This window comes from Octodon degus, unplaced genomic scaffold (assembly GCF_000260255.1).
Source record: "Octodon degus isolate 3935 unplaced genomic scaffold, OctDeg1.0 scaffold00123, whole genome shotgun sequence".
Taxonomy (NCBI): domain Eukaryota; kingdom Metazoa; phylum Chordata; class Mammalia; order Rodentia; family Octodontidae; genus Octodon; species Octodon degus.
This window is the reverse complement of record NW_004524699.1, coordinates 6,095,889-6,114,557: the sequence shown is the minus strand read 5'-3', so window position 1 is coordinate 6,114,557 and position 18,669 is coordinate 6,095,889. Positions and strand designations below refer to the sequence as shown.

At 58.0% G+C, this 18,669-nt stretch overlaps 2 protein-coding genes across 6 annotated transcripts in view; one reads left to right on the top strand and one right to left on the bottom strand.

Annotated features, from left to right (window-relative positions):
• Positions 1-4,187: 4,187 nt before the first annotated feature.
• On the bottom strand, positions 4,188-10,353 carry CUNH9orf50 (chromosome unknown C9orf50 homolog). Of its 2 annotated transcripts, none has more exons than XM_004640571.3 (7): positions 9,756-10,353; positions 9,507-9,600; positions 9,290-9,406; positions 6,823-6,977; positions 5,304-5,460; positions 5,049-5,223; positions 4,188-4,337 (listed from the first exon to the last, which is right to left on the bottom strand). In XM_004640571.3, the coding sequence occupies exons 1-7, from the start codon at positions 10,237-10,239 to the stop codon at positions 4,272-4,274; spliced, it is 1,248 nt and encodes a 415-aa protein (XP_004640628.2). In that variant the 5' UTR covers positions 10,240-10,353; the 3' UTR covers positions 4,188-4,271. The 2 variants fall into 2 exon arrangements, with proteins under 2 accessions (XP_004640628.2, XP_023556299.1); XM_023700531.1 differs by having other exon boundaries at positions 5,085-5,223.
• Positions 10,354-12,262: 1,909 nt separating this feature from the next.
• The window catches only part of Ntmt1 (N-terminal Xaa-Pro-Lys N-methyltransferase 1), a 7,534-nt gene continuing 1,127 nt past the window's right edge, over positions 12,263-18,669 (top strand). Inside the window, exons 1-5 of one of the 4 annotated variants that reach the window (XM_023700534.1) lie at positions 12,263-12,391; positions 13,412-13,521; positions 16,431-16,813; positions 16,937-17,130; positions 17,782-18,034. In XM_023700534.1, coding sequence (XP_023556302.1) covers positions 16,747-16,813; positions 16,937-17,130; positions 17,782-18,034 — 514 coding nt within the window. In that variant the 5' untranslated portion in view covers positions 12,263-12,391; positions 13,412-13,521; positions 16,431-16,746. Of the gene's footprint in view, positions 12,392-12,433; positions 12,796-13,411; positions 13,522-16,430; positions 16,853-16,936; positions 17,131-17,781; positions 18,035-18,669 lie in introns of those variants that run through there. The other 3 variants (XM_023700535.1, XM_023700536.1, XM_004640457.2) reach the window with 3 other exon arrangements.

Genomic DNA, 18,669 nt, shown 5'->3' with positions numbered 1-18,669 from the left:
GCGGAACCAGAGATTGAACTCAGGCACTTGCGCTTGCCAGGGAAACGCTTATTCCACTGAGCCATCTCCCCGGCCCGGGGATGATTATTTTTAAGGCCAAGACAATCTTGTATCCAAAACCAGCTGCCTGCTCTAGGATGAGAAGAGAGCGAAACAGGTTGCAGAGCCGTGCTCTGGATACACAACACGCACACGGTGAAAATGACGCTTCGGGCCCACACTTGACTCTGTGGCTGCCGCCCAGGCGCACTCAGCCACCTCATGCCGGTCCCCCGGGCAGCCAGCCCGGTGGGCACAAGAGCTGCGAGCACCCACCCTTGGCCTGAGACCCCTTGGGCCCAGTTCCTCCGCCTACACAACTCAGTGACCTTGAACTAGCCTTTTATGATGGTTCCATTGTGGAGACAGAAGCAAGCGCAGAAGAGCGTGCACAATGTTGAGCTGATGTAAAACCAAGGTGAAACTATAAAATCCACGCCACCTCCTAGTCTGAGCGCTGAAGTCGGGGGAAACTGGGTTGCAGGCCCGGTGGGCGGGGCCTGGGTGGTGGGCGGAGGCTGGGTGGTGGGCGGGGCCTTGTGGTGGGGATCTGAGTGGTGGGCGGAGCCTGGGTGTTGGGCGGGGTCTGGTTGATGGGCGTGGCTTCTTGTCTGCCCGCCCACACCGGGCAGCGGGAGTGCGCTGTCCAATCACTCAAATAGAGGCGAAGTGTTTTCAAAGTCCCTCTAGGGTCTTTGGTGGCCCTGACCTCCAGCACATCGGCCTCCAGAGGACCCGTGACAAGGTTTTGGGCTCAGACGGGACAAAGGCCACTCCTGGAGGCCCTCCATGGGCCCCTGCTGGGCATCTGCCATAGTTGAGTCCCTTTACACTGCGTGAAGCTCAGGCAAAGTGGGAGCTCAGGCTGCTGGTTCAGGACCTGCTGCGAATCCGACAGCAGAGCAGGAGCCAGCGCAGGGCCCTGAGGGACTGCAGGGCTCACGGCCTGAGTAGCCCGCTCCATCTCTACCTTCACCGTGCAGGGGAGGCAAGGTGGAAAGCCGGCTGCCTCAGTGACAGGAAGGGTGGAGTCCAGGGCAAAGCTGCACAAGATTGCTGGCTTTTACCAAGGGTTCTGAGGCCGAGCAAGGTGGCACACACCTGTGATCCCAGAACTCTGGGAGGCTGAGGCAGGAGGGTAGCAAATTCCAGCCCAGCCTGGGCAATTTAAGGACTTAGCAAGACCCTATCGCAAAATAAAAACCAGGGTTGGGGGCTGAAGCTATAGCTCCTGGTGCAGGCCTAGGTTCAATCCCCACTAGCACAAAACAAAACCTGTTGTGGAAGGAAGGCGGAATGGTGAAGGAAGGGAGCAGTGGTTGGAGCTTGCACGAGAGCCCAGCCTGCTAAGGCCTGGCTCCCTAGCTGCAGGAAAACAGGATCACCTTCCTGGAGCTGCCCGTGTCCCCACCACGGCTCCTACTTTGGCTTCTCAACCGGAGCTCACTGCGCAACCCTGGCCAGGTTACTTCACCTCTTTGTGCCCGGTTCCTTTGTCCGCAGGGTAGTGTCTGTCGTCCAGTGCGTACACACATTGCTTGCCCAGTGTGGCATCTGTCCTGGCTCCTCAATGCCTTCCCTCTGGACTTTGAGCTCCAGGAGGGCAGGTTCTGGGTCTCTGTTGCCCTCACTGGTTCCCACAGTGGGGACAGCATGAGTGGCGTTAGTGCTGGGGGCCTCCCCGTTCCCTGGAGCTGTTTCTACTAGGGGGCCAGGAGGCTGGTGGGGTTGCTGGGAGGAGGTGACACTCTTGTCTCTCACACCCTGGGAGGTGCCAACCTCCTGTCACTTAGGCATAGGCATACCCGGAGGGCAGTGACAGAAGGACAGAGAGGCAGAAATGAGGGAAAGGGGACACGTGTGCCCGTCTGTCTGGGGTAAGGGATGCAGCCGTCCCTGTGCTCCTCACTTCAACATCCATGGTCCTCAAAGAGGCTGCAGTGCCAAGGCGGCTGCAGCAGTAACTGTGGTCACTGCCCTGCCCTTCCCATGTGCTGTGTCCTCGTTAGGCAGAAAGACATCTTTCTCCCCCTCTAGTCTCTGCTGAGAGGCCACTATGCCACTCGGGAGGGCCGCACCCTCATGACCCAACTAGCTCCTGAAGATCCCACAGGCTGCCACTACCCTGGGGTCGGCACACCAACATATGAACAGGGGAGGGGACCCAGTCAGTCCCCTAGAAAGTGCTGTTCAACAATGAGTCGGGGCTGCTCTCCCACCGGGGCTGGCTTCCCTGGAGTTCCACATCTCCTCTCCCACCAGGGAGCACAGGCATGCCTCCTTCATTTCGGGCGAGGCTCCCTCTGTGTGCCCGGCCCACTTCCGGTCAGGGTGGCCTGTCCACCGGGGAAACCCACAGGCTTCATGCCCAGCATCTTATTCAGCTGCTCTGTCTGCCTGCTGCACTCTCCCCAGATTCCACCTGCTCCAGATAAGTCAGTTTTCCCTGACAGCCCCTGCGTTTTCTCCGCTTCTGCACACCTTCAAGTGCTGCAGGAAGGGACCCCAGAGCCTGTCCACCTGGTGACCTTAGCGAGGGGGCTCCATGGCACTGCCTTCCCCTGAATTGGAGGCCAATTCCAACACTTTGTAACTGTGACCTTCTGGGTTGTTTTGTTTTGTTTTCAGTACCCGGGATTGAACTCAGGACCCTACACTTGCCAGGCAAGCACTTATTCTACTGAGCTCTCTCCCCAGCCCTAACTGTGACCTTCTGAAAGAACTGGGCCTTCCTGGACCTCGTTCACCCCAAGAGGCTGGGACTCTGACCAGGCAGCAGGAAGGGGGCCACTCTCTGGAGGGTTCCCTCCCTCCCTCCATATCCCCTTTGGCAAGCAAATCCAGCTGAACATGCCGTGGATGTCCCCTTGGTGGACAGACAGGCCACTCCGAAGAGCCATCGAAGACACACTTGTGGCTTTTAGGTGAGCCGGAATCCCCAGCGTGGGGCTAGGGTCCCCGACTGTGAGGGGCAGGGGGCGGGGCTGGAGGTGCGATGTATGTTCCGAGCCCTGTGCCTACGAAGAGGGCTTGGGGGTGTCTGTGTGTGCGTGGTCGTGTATGTCTGTCCCTTCCCTGTGTGACGGGTGTGGGGCCAAGTATCAGTGCGTAGAGGTCGTGCACTTTGGAGTCTGCATGGCGACAAATAAAGTTCGCCCAGATCTCCCAGGTGTTGTTGCGGCCGCGCAGGTGCAGGAGCCGGGGGCGGAGGGGATGCGTGGGTGGGAGAGGAAAAGTTTCTGATTTGGAGCAGGAAGCAGAGAAGTTTCGGCGATGCCAAAGCCAGGCCAACACTGCCCCCACGTGGTCCCGGTGCGGCACTACAGCCGGTGGGCGAGCGGGCGGGGGAAACTGAGGCACGTGGCGGGTGAAGGTGCGAGGAGTTGGAGTGGAGCAATCCGGCCTCATTGGGGACCCCCAGGAAATAGCCTGGGATGGGGGGCGCTGCGAGTGAAAGCCTGGAGTCGGAGATGCGGGAGACGCCAAGGGGTGAGGTAGGGCGGGTACCAATTCCTGCTCCAGCTCCCGAGCGCGCCTACGTAGGCGGCTGCGGCGCTGTTCCCAGCTCTCCCCAAGCTGGCTTTGTCCAAACCGATCCTCGGTCTACCCACCGCCTTTCTCCTGGTGACAGGGCGCCTCTCCAGAAAAAAACCCTCGGTCTTCCACAGCCCAGTGTCACCACCAGCCGCCGTCTATCCCCAGGCATCTGTAGTGACCCGGGCTTCCACCCGGCAAGGTGCCTGCTTTGATTCCCTGGCTGAGTCCTCCCTGGCCAAGAGGTGGCGATAAAGAGCTGGATCAGCGGCCTGGGTATGGGCGCCAAGGACGGGGAAGGGGTGCGACTTTATCCAGGGATCGGAGCACAGGTGTGGTAGGAGGTGGGGGCACAGTTCCCCGTCCTCCAGCTCCCCGCACGGCAGGCGCCTCTTTCAGGTGTGGGCTGATCTGGGTGGACAGATGCACGGTGCCAGGTCGGGGGCTGGGCAGGGTCGCAAATCAGAAGGGAGATCCAGGCACAGGCCCTGGGCACAGTCCAGCTCCCCCAGCCCAGGAACCCCTGGAGACCTCAGAAGCAGACTTTGTACTGTACGGGAGACCAAAAAGCAGATCCCAGCCGCCTGGGAAGTGTGTTTATTTGTAGGCTGAGACAGGACACTTCTTGCTGCCTCGCAGGCATACAACCCTCAGCTGGGGACCCTGTAGGCATTCAGGGTCTCGGAAGGTGGGAGGAGCTAGTAGCCCTTAGGGTAGCCGTGCTTCAGGACTGACTGCAGCACCAGGTTGGGCAGTAAGGGTTCCTACAGAGAGGAGGAGGGGGGCTAAGTCACTGCCAGGGACCTCGGAAGAGGCAGGGGCTGTTCCGGCCCATGGCTTCTGCACTGAAGTTTGGTGGGTGCAAGCTGCCCCAGGCCCATTTTGTGTTTTTTTCTCATTTTGTTTGTTTTGTTTTGGTTTTGTCTTTTGAGACAGGGTCTCTCTACGGAGCCCAGGCTGGCCTTGAACCCACTGTGGAGCCCAGGCTGGTCTCAAGCTCACGTAGATTCTCCTGCCTCAGCCTCCTGAGTGCTGGGATCACAGGTATGTGCCCCCATGCCCGGGTTGCGGGCCCATTTTACAGATGAAGAATGAAACAGGTAGGGGCTGGTGAGATGGCTCAGTGGTCTAAAGCACCTACTTAGAACAAGCTTAGCAAAGCACAGGGACCGCGGTTCAATCCCCCAGCACCACATGCCAGCCAGCCCCGCCCCCTGGTGGGCTGAGCTGGCCACACACAAAAAAATAAATAAATGAAATTAAAAAGAAAAAAAAAAAAAAAAGAATGAAACAGGTAGCCAGGCCCCTGGCCTTGGGCAAGCATCAGAACCTGAGCCAGACAGCTAGGCTTAAGAGGGAGCCCAGCTCCTCAACCATGGCATTTTGAGGGAAGGCAGCCCCCATACGCCCCAGTGGCTGAGCCTCAGCCACGCCCCTGGCAATGCCGCTCAGGACCAACTGACCCTGGTGCTCACCGGCTTCTGGCTCCAGGAGCAGGGTGATCGGCCCACCTGCTCCAGGAAGCTGCAGGTGTCCAGGAGGCCTGGGAGGTCCCTCCATGACCTCATTGTGTTGACCCTGGGGGCGAAGGGCAGGCTGCTATTTAGGGAGGCATCCTTAGAGAGGTGGCTCTGCAGCTCCTGGGCCGGCCTGGGGAAGACAGGAGCCAGTGAGCTTGGCGCACCCCAGGTACTGGGCATGTGGATGGGAGGCGCAGGGCGGGGCCTCACAGGCCAGGTTGGGCCCAGCATGCGGAGCTGGCCGAGGTGTCCTCCTTGGCCTTGGGGCACTCAGTTTTGGGTAAACTGTCTAGCCACCTCCTGAGGTTCCTGAGTGCTGGTCTGGACATGGACTCTGCTGGCGAGGTGGCCGTCCTGTCCTGCTGGACTGCAGGGGAGAGAGCACCAGTGAGTTCCCTACTCTAGGAGGGCCACTGGCACCCCTGCCCTCCCCTCCTCCCTCTGCTGGCTCTGCTGGGTACAGCCGTCTCCATGGCAACCCCAGGCTTCCCCAGGCTTCTGGCTGCCTCTACAGAAGCCTTGGGTTTTGAAACTCTCATGAGACTGCTTCTGCCAATTGCTCCCCAAGCTGTGCCCCCAGGACCCCACTACTGCTCCAGCCCCAAATGGACCCTTGTCCCGCAGCAGAAGCCCAGTGACCATCAAAGAAATCCTTGAGATGACACCAAGTCCCAAGGAGATGGTGTCTCAGGGCCGAGAGCCCTTCCTGCCCCACAGCTGCCATTCAGCCTAGGCAGGGACTCCCAAAGCCCCCAGCAGACAACTGGGTGGGGAGGTTGGGCAGGTATATGGCGGGTCCCCTGTGCCCTAGGTAGGGACACAGCGCCTGGTGGCCAGTGACCCGATGGAAGAATCTCCCACCTGCCACAGCATGAAACTCTGTCCCAGTTTTGCCCTGTCTTTCGATTTGGGGTGGGGGCCACTCTGGCTTTTTTCTGTTACTGGACTGTACGGCATCTGCACAAGAACCTTCTGTCTCAGTTTCCCCATGGGAAAAAAAAAAAACAACAGGTTGGGCAAAAAGTGCAGGTAGTCTGGGCCTGCGGAGGGTCCCTCCTGAATCAGCAGAGGTCCTGGACTTGCAGGGTTTTCCCCAAGGGGGGGTTTGGGAAAGGCAGTTCCTGGAATTGCACACAGTAGGTGCTCAATGAATCACTGCTGGGGGCTAACTCTGGGAGGCCCAGGGATGTCTGGGCACAGTGAGGAGGAGAGGTGGGAGGTCAGCAGTGCTTATTCTAGGCCAGGGTCTCTGATTCTTTTTGCCTCCTGCCACCCCGTTTGAGCAACTCTGTCAAAATGGACACCCTCGCATCTGTCCCCACAGGTTGAGAGCAAAGGCCACCCTGGGCACTGACTATCTATGCAGGACACTGGCTCCTGCGTCCCCAGGACACAGCTGTTTCCTCTTGTCCACCTTCCTGGGCACCTCCTCTGCCACCCTTGAGGTTAGACCTCAAGGATACAGGCAGGAGACAGAGTAGGTCAACCGTGGTCAGGCCTAAGCAGCCACTGTTGTTTCCTGTGCCACCACTTCTGCTGGCTATCAAAAGTCCTGCTTGGTCCTCAAAGGTTACCCTGACACCCACAGCCAGGGCAGCTGCTTCCTCTGAGGGCCAGGGGGAATCCCTCTACTTGGGGCCAGAGCCATGGCCTCCGCCCTCCACACCCCATGCTGTCACTCTGGAGTCCTGGAGTGCCCATCCTTGGGGCACCTGTCCCAAACATCTACCTGCACAATGACGTTCCCAGTAGCGGAGGGCGCTGTCCGTGAGGGACTCATCTGCAAACCGTACCCGGAAGGGGCAGCTGCGCTTTCGGGGCCCCAAGCCTCCACTGCAGAAGTTGGGGGTGGGCACAGCCTGGGGGTCTTCTATGCCACAGAACCTGCGGAGAGGGAGGGAGGGTGGAGGGCTTAAGCCCAAAGGTACTCCACACTGACACGAGTGACCCGCCACAGCTGCAGGCAGGGGCTGATTATGTAATATGCCTCTTTCCTCAAACCCATACAACTTCCACGGAACAGTACTATCCCTTTTGTTTGATGGGTTTGGTTTCTTGAGTCAAGGGTGTGGCTATGCAGCCCACGTTACCCTTAAACATGGCCACGGCTATCTTCCTGCCTCACCTTCCTTCCTGAGTGCTAGCATTACAGCCACCACCCTCAGGTATTATTCCCATTCTACAGACAAGGAAATCGAGGCACAGAGACTTGGGCAATATGACCAAGGTCACACAGCTGGAAAGGCTGGAAGGGGTGCAGGCCACCTGCGCCTGCTTCCCGAGTCTGCAGTCTCACAGCTCCAGCAGGCAAGCAGACATGGTACAAATTCAAATCCAGGACTCAGGCCGTCCTGGGTCTCTATCTTAACTCTTGAGCCTCAGTTTCCTTATCTGCAACATGAGGAGAATCATGGTTATCCCTCCCCCCATACATGCCCAGGCATCCCTGGGCGTACAAGGTTGCAAAAGTGCCCTGCCTGCGGCAGACGCCAAGCAGTGAAAGCTGCTCAGTACGCCCCATCCCGTGTGCAACCCTCCACAGACTGCCACAGGGCCAGGCGAGGTGCTCCCCAGCCCTGCACGCCTGAGTCCGCAAATCGACTACCCCTGCTCTTCTGCGTCCCTGCGTCATAGCTTGGGAAAAAGGGTGTGTGGCCTTGGCCTGACTTTATCCGAGCTCCTGGGCTGGCACTGTTCCAGCTGAGCTAGGCTTGTATCTCCACGATCCCCAGAGCCTAGGGCTTTTTCAGAGGTGGCTGGCTCTAGAGTGTGTGATGCTAAAATTGATTCATGGTGCGCTGCTAGGCTCACGGGCACCGTGATTAAGGTGTGAGTGCTTCCTGCCCTGGGAAGTCTGCAGAGGGCCAAAGGGGGGGAAAGATGCTGTTTAGGTCCCTTGTTGCTTCTGCCGTCTTTCCCAGCAATACACTCTTTCTCCTCTGCAGTAGCCCTCTGCTGTGCCACTCTGCCTTGGGGCTGGCCAACTATGGACTGAAACCTCTTTGAACTGTAAGCCAAATAAACCTTTCTTCTCTTAACTTGTAAGTGCTGGGTATTTTGTCTCAGCAATGGGAGAAAAGTAACTATGACAATCTGTGATCCATTAGTGGCACCTGCCTGGAGCAGACCCTCAGACTCAGAGAAGAGATGTGCTGTGATCCATTAGTATTGTCTGCCATGGGTACAGCATGAGAAGAGATGAAATGTGTGCTAAGTAACCATGGTCCCCAGTCTTTAAACTCTTGAACAGTGTTTTGCACCCTTCACCTCTGCCTAAGCCTATTTAAGCTGGAAGCATTTCTCTGCTGGTTTCTTTCCCCCTTCCACTTCCATTAGAATTCTAGTAGGCCCACATAAAAGCAAATAGCTGGTTTCTTCTGTTAATTTTTTCTTTTTACTCAGCCCTGGGGGTGGGTTTGGCAAGGTGTGTTACACAGGCAATTGAACTCAAGTCTCTAAGCTTGCCTAAACAGATGCTTTAGTCCACTGAGCTATCTCGCCGGCCCCAAGTTCATTTCTTATTTCTCCAAGATTTGACATATTCTAAAACCTAATGAAGGTTGGAAGAAAGCAGGAAGGATAGAAGGCTAGGTGGGTGGGCTGATGGATACATGGACTGGTAGATGAATTCATAATAGGATCTGAGAGAAGGACTGCATCATAGGTGGATGGGTGGGTGGGTGGGTGGATGGATGGATGGATGGATGGATGGATGGATGGATGGACAGGTGGATGGATGGTCTGGATGGATGGATGGATGGATGGTCTGGATGGATGGATGGATGGATGGATGGATGGATGGATGGATGGATGGTGGGTGGGTGGATGGATGGATGGACAGGTGGATGGATGGTCTGGATGGATGGATGGATGGATGGATGGATGGATGGATGGACAGAGGGAGTCTGAATAGACAGTGACTGGCTGGAGGGAGGGATTGATGAATGATGGAGAAATTCATGAATAGGTTGTAGAAAACCTGGTTCATGGATAAGAGGTAAGCAAGGAATGGGGTGAGAACGATGATAACTATATGACTGGATTCAGAGAGGAATTAGGAATGTGTTGGGAGAAGATCTGATTAATGGACTGATGGATGGATGGATAAGTGGATAAACAAATGGGTGAAAAACAGAAAAAATAAGACAAGTGAAGCAACACCCTTCACCCACTCCATACCCCCTGCTGTAACTCACGGGCTGGCCTTCCTGACTGTGGGGAATTCTGAGTGGTCCCCCCTCAGGGGTCCCAGGGTAGATTTCTGGTGGTGCAAAATCTTCTCAAGTCTCTCCTGGAAGTCTGACAACTGGTTCCTTGAAGACAAATAGACCACGTCTGTCATAAGCAGTCAGGCCCACCATCCTGGAAACATCCAAGCAATCCTGCCCCGCGGAGAAGGCCTGAGACACTTACCGCAGATCTGGGAGGAACTGGCAGCTGGGACACTGCGAAGAGTTGGGCCAGGGCTCTGACATCCCACTTGGATGGCGCCGTGGTGCTGAGGGAGCTGGAGAAACAAGGAGGAGTCAGCTAGGAGCTGGGAGACAGTTTTTACTCTGGGTACCTCTACTGACCTAGTCTGGGGCATGGCAGACCAGCCTCAGGGAAGGCTCTGAGGACGCCCCACCCCCGGAGGACCCCGCTTGTGTGCATTGGCCTCACTCTGCGCCTGCAACTCCGGCTCCTCTGAGCACTTGGCCCGCAGCTGGGCCAGGAACTCGCGGAACTTGCAGGGGAGCAGTTCTCCCAGGAGTGTCCCCACGGGCTCCGGGGTCTCCTTGCCCAAGCCCTTGCGGACGGGCTCGGGCTCCCGAGGCCAGGGGCGGTGTGGAGCCGGGGCCCAGGGTGCTGGTGGTGAGAGCAGCGGTGGCAGCAGGTGGCGCTTCACCCGCCGGGTCTCAGTGGGCAGCACCGGCGGCGGGGGGCTCCAGACACCCAGCCCCGGCCCAACGTCCCGGTCCTGCCACCACGAGGAACCGCCGCCCAGCACCCGAGAGGCCCCTGCACCTCCAGTGCCCCAGGGCGCCCCGAGCTCCGGCCTGCCTAGCTGGGGCAGTGGTGAGGCTCGGCGCCGGAGGTCGCCGGCGGCGCGGGGACACCCATCAGGTGCCATCTGGGCGCCCAGGAGCAGGGGGTGCAGGAACATGGCCTTGGCACTCAGCTCAGCGTGGCCTCCCGCCGGGGCGCGCAGGGGGGACGGGAGCGGAGCTGGCGCTGGCCATCGTGCCGGATGTGGCGCCCAGGGCTAGGCTCAGTGCACCACTGGCTCCGTGGACATTGAGAGAGTGGCTTTCGGTGACAGCCCTCTCAGCATCTGTTTCCTCACCCGGAAAAGTGACGGCAAGAATACCCCCACCTGTGGGGGGCGCTGTGACGTTGATTTCAGCAGCCAGTACGTGTCAGGCGCTCAGGTCACTGCCAGGCACGTGGTACACGCACAACAAAGGTGACCTTCTGTCACTCAACTACTGAAAAGATTATAACCGGTAATCCCAGCCCTCAGGAGGCTGAGGCAAGAAGATCACTGCGAGCTCCAGGCCAGCCTGAACTACACCGCGAGGCCTTGTCTCAAAAATAAACAGGGCTGCGACATAGCTCATCGGACTTACCGCTTGCTTAGGCAAGCACAGGGGCCAGGGTTCGATTTCTGGCACCACTTGCCACGCTAGCCCCGCCCTCGGGGGCCCTGAGCCCGGGATGGGGTCCGGGTGTGGTGGCGCTCGCCTCTAATCCCAGCCCTGGGGAGGCAGAAAACAGGAGGATCACTAGGAGCTGGAACTGCATACTGAGACCCTGTAGAAAAAATAAAAATAAACAGATAAGGCTGAGTATGCGGCTCAGTGTGAAGGCCTCTTTTTTCTCCATTTACGTTTTTGGTACAGGGTCTCACTAGGCAGCTGGGATTACAGGCGTGCGCCCTCAGGCCAGGTTAACCCAGGCAGTTACTTAGGGTTTCATCTGGGCTCCACTCCTTACTAGCTTTCCAGCCTGGGAGCTTCTGGCTGCCCGTGCTCGTCGGTAGAAAGGAGACAGTAACCCGCTCGTGAGCACACGATGGAGCCATGGGAAACAGGGCACTTGGCTGCCTCCAGAGTGTGGGCACCGCAGATGGTTGATTGCAGGGCCCTGCAGAATCTCTCCTGTGCAAAGAGAGACCCTCCGGGACCTCCCAGCCCTAAGGGGTCTCCAGGTCTCCTACCCCAGATTCATAATGAGGGGGTCCAGGCAGTGCCAAAATGGCTTTTTTTCCAATGAGGGGGACCAAGCCAGAGTCTCAGCCACGCTCAGAAAGCGCACCATCCTTAGTGACTCCCAGCCTAACACCCACTTCTAACAAACTGCGCTGTGGGCAGGCAGCACCCCAGTCCTCCCTGAATTCTCACGGGTGGCAGGGGAGGTGGGGGGGGGGGTCTCGGACTGCAGGCCTGAGCTGGCTCCAGAGTGGTGTCGCACCCACACGCTAGGGTTTCTGGGAAGGACCAGTGGAGTTTAGAGCCCCTCCCCACTTTCAGGGGCACAACCTGCCTGTCATCTCCCTACTGCCCTTGGGCTCTCTTGAGAGTCAGGGTGCTCCACCCTTCACTGGGGGCCACCCCATAGCCTGGGTCTCTCTTCTTGGCCTCAAGGGGCTTCTCAGCAACCACCCCCACCCTCACTCCACCCCCTTTCATCAGGATGGAAGTTAGGGCAAATGAACTTAGCAAGATTAATATTGTGAATCTTTTTATTTATGCGACAGGGTCTCCCTAAGTAGTTCAGACTGGCTTTGACCTCACTGTGTAGCTGATGTTGGCCTTGAACTCGCAGCGATCTTCCTGTCTCTGCCTCCCAAGTGCTGGGATCACAGGCCTGTGCCACCATGTCGTTCTGGTTCCTGAAAGCCACAGCAAACGCGGGGCTAAAGGCTAGAAACCGAGCAATTATGACATCCATCTGGCAGGCGACGCCACGCACAGCCTCCAAATGAAGCAGTGCTATTTGCTGGAGAAGAGGAGCGATCAGACTCCGCGGCTTCTTTAAATCCTGAAATCCGGGCGGTCCTTCCACTCAAACAAAATAATCCGGAGAGCGAGCCCCCCACCCAATCCGCGGGGCGGGGCGATCCGGGTGAGGGGCGGGGCGATCCGGGTGAGGGGCGGGGCTACACGTGGTCACGCTCCTGGCGCCCGGAAGTGACGTGCAGGGACGTAGGCAGCGCGTGCCATGTGGTGTCACTTCTGGTAGCTGACAAGTGGAGCCTTCGCTCTCCTTTCCTCTCCCGCGTCCTCTCGTCCTCGTCCCGGGAGGCCCCGCCCGGGGTGAGTAGCGCGAGGAGGACGGAGGGGAGGCGGCCCCGGGAGAAAGAGGACCCGACCCCAGCTGCCTCAGACCCAGGCCGCCCCTCCATGTGTCCCGGCGCGTGCGCGTCACCGGCTCGGGCACCACGTGCTTGTCCCCGGAGGTCCTGCCGAATCTGGGCTGGGACAGAAGAGACCACGGGGAGGAGGAGGAGGAGGAGGAGGAGCTGCAGGCTCTCTAAGGCTGCGCTCCGAGTCTGTTTCCCCTCTGAGACTCGGGGATACGGCGAGCGCCGCTGCGAGGCGGGGTGTGAGGGATCCGAAGAAACGCCCGGCACGCCTGTGCGCAGGAGTCGCTGTCATGGTTAATCCCGGGCACAGGTGCAGCTCAGAGACAGCTGCCGCCAAAGCCCGTGGGTCTTGAGGTCAGCAGGTTTGCAGGGACTGCGTCCTAAGAGGCCCAGACCTTGCAACCCATCGACGGAGCGAGCTTTGATCTCTGGTTTCTCTGTACAATAAGGAAGGGTGGGCTGGGCGAGGTCTGAGCCCCGGGGGAGACCAGGGCTGCAATCCTGAGTGTTAGTTTAAGGCATATTACTTTCTTAATGTGTTGGTTTTTCTGTATACTGAGGACTGTGGGAGGGTTGGGGATGCATATAGAAGGTTCTAGTGGAGACCAGAAACCCTACCATCTCCAAGACAACCTCTTTATTTTTGCCTCGTTTGTGGAAACATAGCCCCCCTAAGTAGTTCAGACTGGAGATCCTCCTGCCTCAGCCTCCCAATTGCTGGGATTACAAAAGTGTACCACCAGCCAGTCATGGAAATGCAGGGAAAATGCAGATAGACATAGGAGAAGCATAAGGGTGTCAGCATCAGGGTGATCCCAGCATTCCGGAGGCTGAGGCAGGAGGACTGCTGCAAGTTCAGGGCCAGCCTGGGCTACAAAGTGAGTTCAAGGCCAGACAACTGCATAGGGATGAGACCCTGTCTCAGACAAATACAAACAGACAAAAGCATACCACCGTGTCTGGCTTCCAGGACCAGGTCTTAATCCGCAGTTACCCTGGATTTACGTTGGAGGATCTCACCCTCACCTCTGCCGATTCGAAGTGCAGCTGGAGGCCAGGAGATAGCTGCCGTGTGATCAGGTGCGTCCCTGAAGCCCCCTGCGTGCCAGTTCGTACGGTGTTCAGGCATTCATCTCGTGCATTGCTCCTAATGGGCAGGGCAGATAAGGACTCGTTTCGGGCCTTGGCGCCGCAAAGGCCGTGTGCCTGGCGCTGCGGAGAGCACCTCCAGCTTCCTGTGTGTGAGTCGCTGCCACCCGCTCTCCACGCAGTCTCTGTGCCCAAGGGAGGGCTCAGGGGAGCGAGGCCAGGTCTTCTGGCTTGCACAGCCAGTGAGCACAGCTGAGGCCAACCCAGTGCATCTAACGAGGGCCTTGTTTTCTTTTTAATTCTCCCCATTTTGATTTGCTTTTCCAAGATTTGTTTTATTTTTTTTGCAGTACTGGGGACTGAACCCAGGACCTTCAATTGAGCTACATCCTTGGCCATTTTTAGTTTTTATTTTGAGACAAGGTCTTGCTAAGTCTCTAAGTTGCCCAAAACGGACTCAAACTTGGCAGTCCTGCCTCAGCCTCCCGAGTGCCGTGAGCCAGGTGTGCACTCTCACTCCCAGCTCTTTTTGTGCTTAAGCGCTCAGCCCTCTGGCCTCAGCCTCTGAGCGCCACCACCTGCGCTTTGTTCCTTTCCATGGAGCACATGCTTTGCTGTCCCCACAGATGTGAGGAAACAGTTTGCAGCAAGGTTTTATCTCCTGTTGCTTTCAGACTTTTTCTTAGGAATGTTGTTGCATGGGGAACATGAGGTGACCAGGCAGAAGTCTGTAACAGTTCAGGCACAGCCACATGGTGGCCCTGGGCTTGCTGGGCCCTGCAGCTGGGCAGCTCCTCCCCGTGCTGAGGGTAGAGTGTGGGTGACACCCTTCACCTGCCTGACCTGGATGTGCCCCTGTGACTTGTAGCCCCTAGGACATACTGCCACTCAGACATGGACCCCCGCGTGCCATGTGTGGACAGAACAGGAATCTCCTTTCTTTCTTCCGGAGCCGGGAGCCGGTGTCCGCGTGGGCCTTGCCATTTCCCGGCTGAGCTGGGCCTCCTGGGCCATTCCTAAGATCTGCGTGCAAGTGGATTCTTGTAAATTAGGTTATGCAGGGACCTTGACATTTAAAGCAATCACAGCATAGGGCTTTTGGTAAAGCAGAAAAATGACACTGGCAGAAATGGCCTTCAGCTTTATCAGCTTAGAATGTCTGGACTGTTGTCCATAGAATTTTCCTAAAAATGGAAACTAGTCACAGCTGTATAAAATCCCTTCTGTTCATCAACAGCCAATTAGCAACCCCTGCCCTGAGCTAATGCCAAGGTGGGCTGCATGGGGTCCTGTCCTTGTTCTTGTCCCAGAGGCTTGCAGATGGTAGGGAGTGTGCCCCATGAAAAGTCCGCCCCAAGCTCTTGTGGTATTTGCTCCCAAGTGAGCTTTTTGTTGAACATTTGTGTGCTGCTGGGAAAATAAGAGAGCTGCAGGAAGACAGGAGAAACCTCAGGCTGTCAGTGCTGCTGTTGTCCCGTGGGGTTTCCGGGCTGGCAAAGCTGAAGTTCCCCAGGCTGCTGGGTGGCCACCAGTGGAGACAGGGCTGGTGGTGCACTGTTCTCTCTGGTGATCTCTGGAGGGATTGTGACATGGTGTCTGTGGACCTGTTGGCAGGGAGTAGGCAGCTTAACCAGTGACAGGGCGACATTTGGGCTGGTGGGTACTTCCCATCAGCTCTCGGCTGGAGCCTCAGGGTTGGCAGCCTCCCCATTCTGCTCACGTATTCCTCAGGGTGCGGTGAGGGGTGTTGCATCTGCCCCTAGGCTGTGGCTCCCAGACAGACACCAGTATGGAGCACTGTGGTGGGCCCAGGGACAGCGTGAGCCACGGTCACCCGCCTGCCACTCGCAGGCTCCTCAGCACAGTGACTGACGGCAGTGTGTAGCCCAGATGGGCCTGCAAGTGGGTTGAAGAACCTGCAGGGTTTAAGCAGGCTCCCCTGTGGGCTCAGTAAAGGTCCCATGAAGTCACAAGCAAGCCTTAGAGGATGGTCTGGCAGGGCACAGCCGTGGGCAGTTCTCGCAGGCCACTATGACGTTGTTCCTGAAGAATGTCCAGCCCAAAGCAGGAGTGGGCTGAGGCTGGGAGGTGGGGCCACACGCCCAGCACCCCTCTGGCGGCCTAAGGGGCCAGGAGCTTGCCAAGGCAGGCGTGCTGCTTCTGGAAGGTTCCTCAGGACGAGTTCAGAGCACAGTCGTGCACAGAGCTGGAAACAGTGCAGCCACGGAGGACACCGCCTTTCTGCTGTCGTCCTTCCGCGTGCACGCCCTTGCGACCTGTCTGAGCAGGGAGCTCATCCTGGACCCTTTCCTGTCCTGATTTCTCCCATAGCCCTTAGAGCATCTCAGACTTAGGCTTTTCTTTCTCCCTTATTTCTTTTTTCCCTTTTTATTTGTTCTGTCTCAGGCTGAGGACCAGGGTCTGAACTGAGCTACGTCCCCAGCCCTTTCCTGGTTTCCCTAAGTTGCCTGGGATGGCCGCAGGCTTGTGATCGTCCTGCCTCACCCTCCAGAGCACTTGCTCTGAGACACGAGACATGCCCAGCTCGGTTCTTTTAGTTCTCCCCGAGCCTTGTCTCAAGAGTTGCCTGTGATGGTTCTCCGAGCCTTGTGGGCCCAGGCATTGGTGGCTTCCTGCTGGCATCGCGCACAGGTGTTGGGGGGAGGGGATGGCACTTCCGCTCTGTCCTTTAGTTTTCCTGCTGCATCTGGCTGCTGCCCTGCCCTGGAGGTGCTGTGGGGTCAGGGCTTGAACTCAGCTGGCCCCATGGCAGCCAGGGCGGCGAGCCTCTACCCTCTATGGCCCACAAGGTAGGGCTGCTGAACCCGCACCCGTCCTGGGGCTTGTTGGGCCCTGCCAGGGCCCAGAGCTGGCATTGTGGTGCCCTCTCCATCCACTAGCTGCCCTTGTTCCCCGTGGACCACACTGCAGCCCACAGAGTCAGGCTCTTTGGGGTGACATCTACGGTACCAAATGAGATGTGGAGACTCCACCTGCACTTCCGCTTGCCCAGCTGCTAGGTGTTCTCCCACATGCCCAGGCAGTCATGATTGCCCTAAGGACCTGTTCGTGCCCCGGAGGGCACCGGCACCCTCCCCTCCCTTCCTTCCCTCAGGCCTTCTCACATCAGGTCTTCCTGTGGGCTGGCTCTGCTTGCTGTGGAGAGGCCTCCTCCATCCCACCTGTATGTGGCCCACGTGAGCCCCAGTTAAGCTCATGCAGACCACTGGTTCCTTGCCCTATTGTGACAGTGCTCCACAGAGTGACGGCGCAGATGACAGAAGTGCCAGGACCCTGGAGCGTCCCTAGCACCGGGGGGCATGTGGGTGCAATGTCTGGGGTGATTCTACCCCCCTCCATGGGCCCTGCTGCTGCTCCTGGCCACTGACTGTCCCTTCTGTGTCAGGAGTGCGCCTGGCCTGCAGGCTTGGTGGCAGCATGACGAGCGAAGTGATCGAGGACGAGCAGCAGTTCTACTCCAGGGCCGAGCTGTACTGGAAGCAGGTCCCACCCACGGTGGACGGCATGCTCGGCGGGTACGGCCACATCTCCAGCATCGACCTCAGCAGCTCCAGGAAGTTCCTGCAGAGGTTCCTGCGGGTAGGCAGGTCCCCGCTCAGAGAGGCTTGTGTTCTAGGGGGCCGGGCGGGCTGTGACCTCTACCACCTCTGTCTGGGGCCAGAGCCCGGGTGACGTCAGGGCCCCATGCCCACATTAGCCAGGCCCAGCTGTCCTGCAGGGCCATTTGGTGCTGGGACCTCAGTGGCAGTGACTGCAGGACAGAGGGTCTTGTTACTCCCTGCAGAGGACTGGAGGCCACACTGGCCTGTATCTCCCCCACTGCCTACTGTCCCTTTGCCCCGTCATTACACTGACCTCCATTTCCCTGGGTTCAAGGAGGGTGAAGAGATGCGTGCTCCTGTTTGCATTAGTACTTCTAAGCAGAAGCTGGTTTCATCCTGGAGATGTGTGGCCCAGCCAGGGATAGGGATACACACTAATCCCAGCTGCTTGGAGGCTAAAGCAGGAAGATCCAAAGTGTGAAGCCAGCCTGAACAACTTAATGAGGCCCTGTGTATGACTTTAATTTAAAAATACCTGCGGGATCACCGCATAGTAGGTATATACAGGCTCCGGGCTCCACCCCCAGAGAGCAGAGTACAGGCCCAGAAGAGGGGGCTACTATTGCCTTATGACATCTGACACTGTGCGTGCTGGGTCCCTGAGAGAGACGTTTGCTCTGCTTCCCAGGAAGGCCCCAATAGGCCAGGAACGTCCTGTGCCCTGGACTGTGGAGCAGGCATCGGGAGAATCACCAAGCGGCTGCTGTTGCCGCTCTTCGAGGTGGTGGACATGGTGGACGTCACAGAGGACTTTCTGGCCAAGGCTAAGACCTACCTGGGGGAGGAGGGCAAGAGGGTGAGGAACTACTTCTGCTGTGGCCTACAGGACTTCAGCCCCGAGCCTGGCTCCTATGATGTCATCTGGATCCAGTGGGTGATAGGTGAGGGTCCCACTGCCCTCCTGCTTCAGCCTCCTTGCCATGTGCTCTTGTACTTGTTTGGGGTTGGCCTTGAACTTGGTATAACTGTCCTGCTTCAGCCTCCTGAGCGCTGAAATTACAGTCATACACCACTGTGCCTGGATGCAAGTGGCCCCTGGCCTGCTGCATTCAAAGCAGAACAGCTGAGCTACGCAAGGGTTTGGGGATGGAGACAAGATGCCTGCAGCATGCAGCGAGCCACCCTGCTCTCTCCCATCCTGCTCCCACATGGCCTCGCAGCTCACCTACAATGCGGTGTCCATGGCTGGGAACTGGGGCTGGAGCCCAGACGGAGGGAGTGGGCATGGGACGTGGCATCTGGCAGGGCCAGGAGCCCCGCTGGGCCAAGCCCCAGCTTGAGGCCTAGCGGAGACTGCAGGTGACCTGGGTTGTTTCTGTTTTTCTCCTGAGAGTAAAACCCAGGGCCTCCACACTGAGCTACATCCCCAGCTTCATTTTCAAGATAGGGGCTTACCGGGCCAGGCTGAGTTTCATCTCGCCATCCTGCCTCCGCCTGCCATAGTGCTGGGATGACAGGCGTGCACCACCACGCCCCCTCTTGGGGAGTTGAAGGTGGCTGTCAGTGGCTTCTTCTT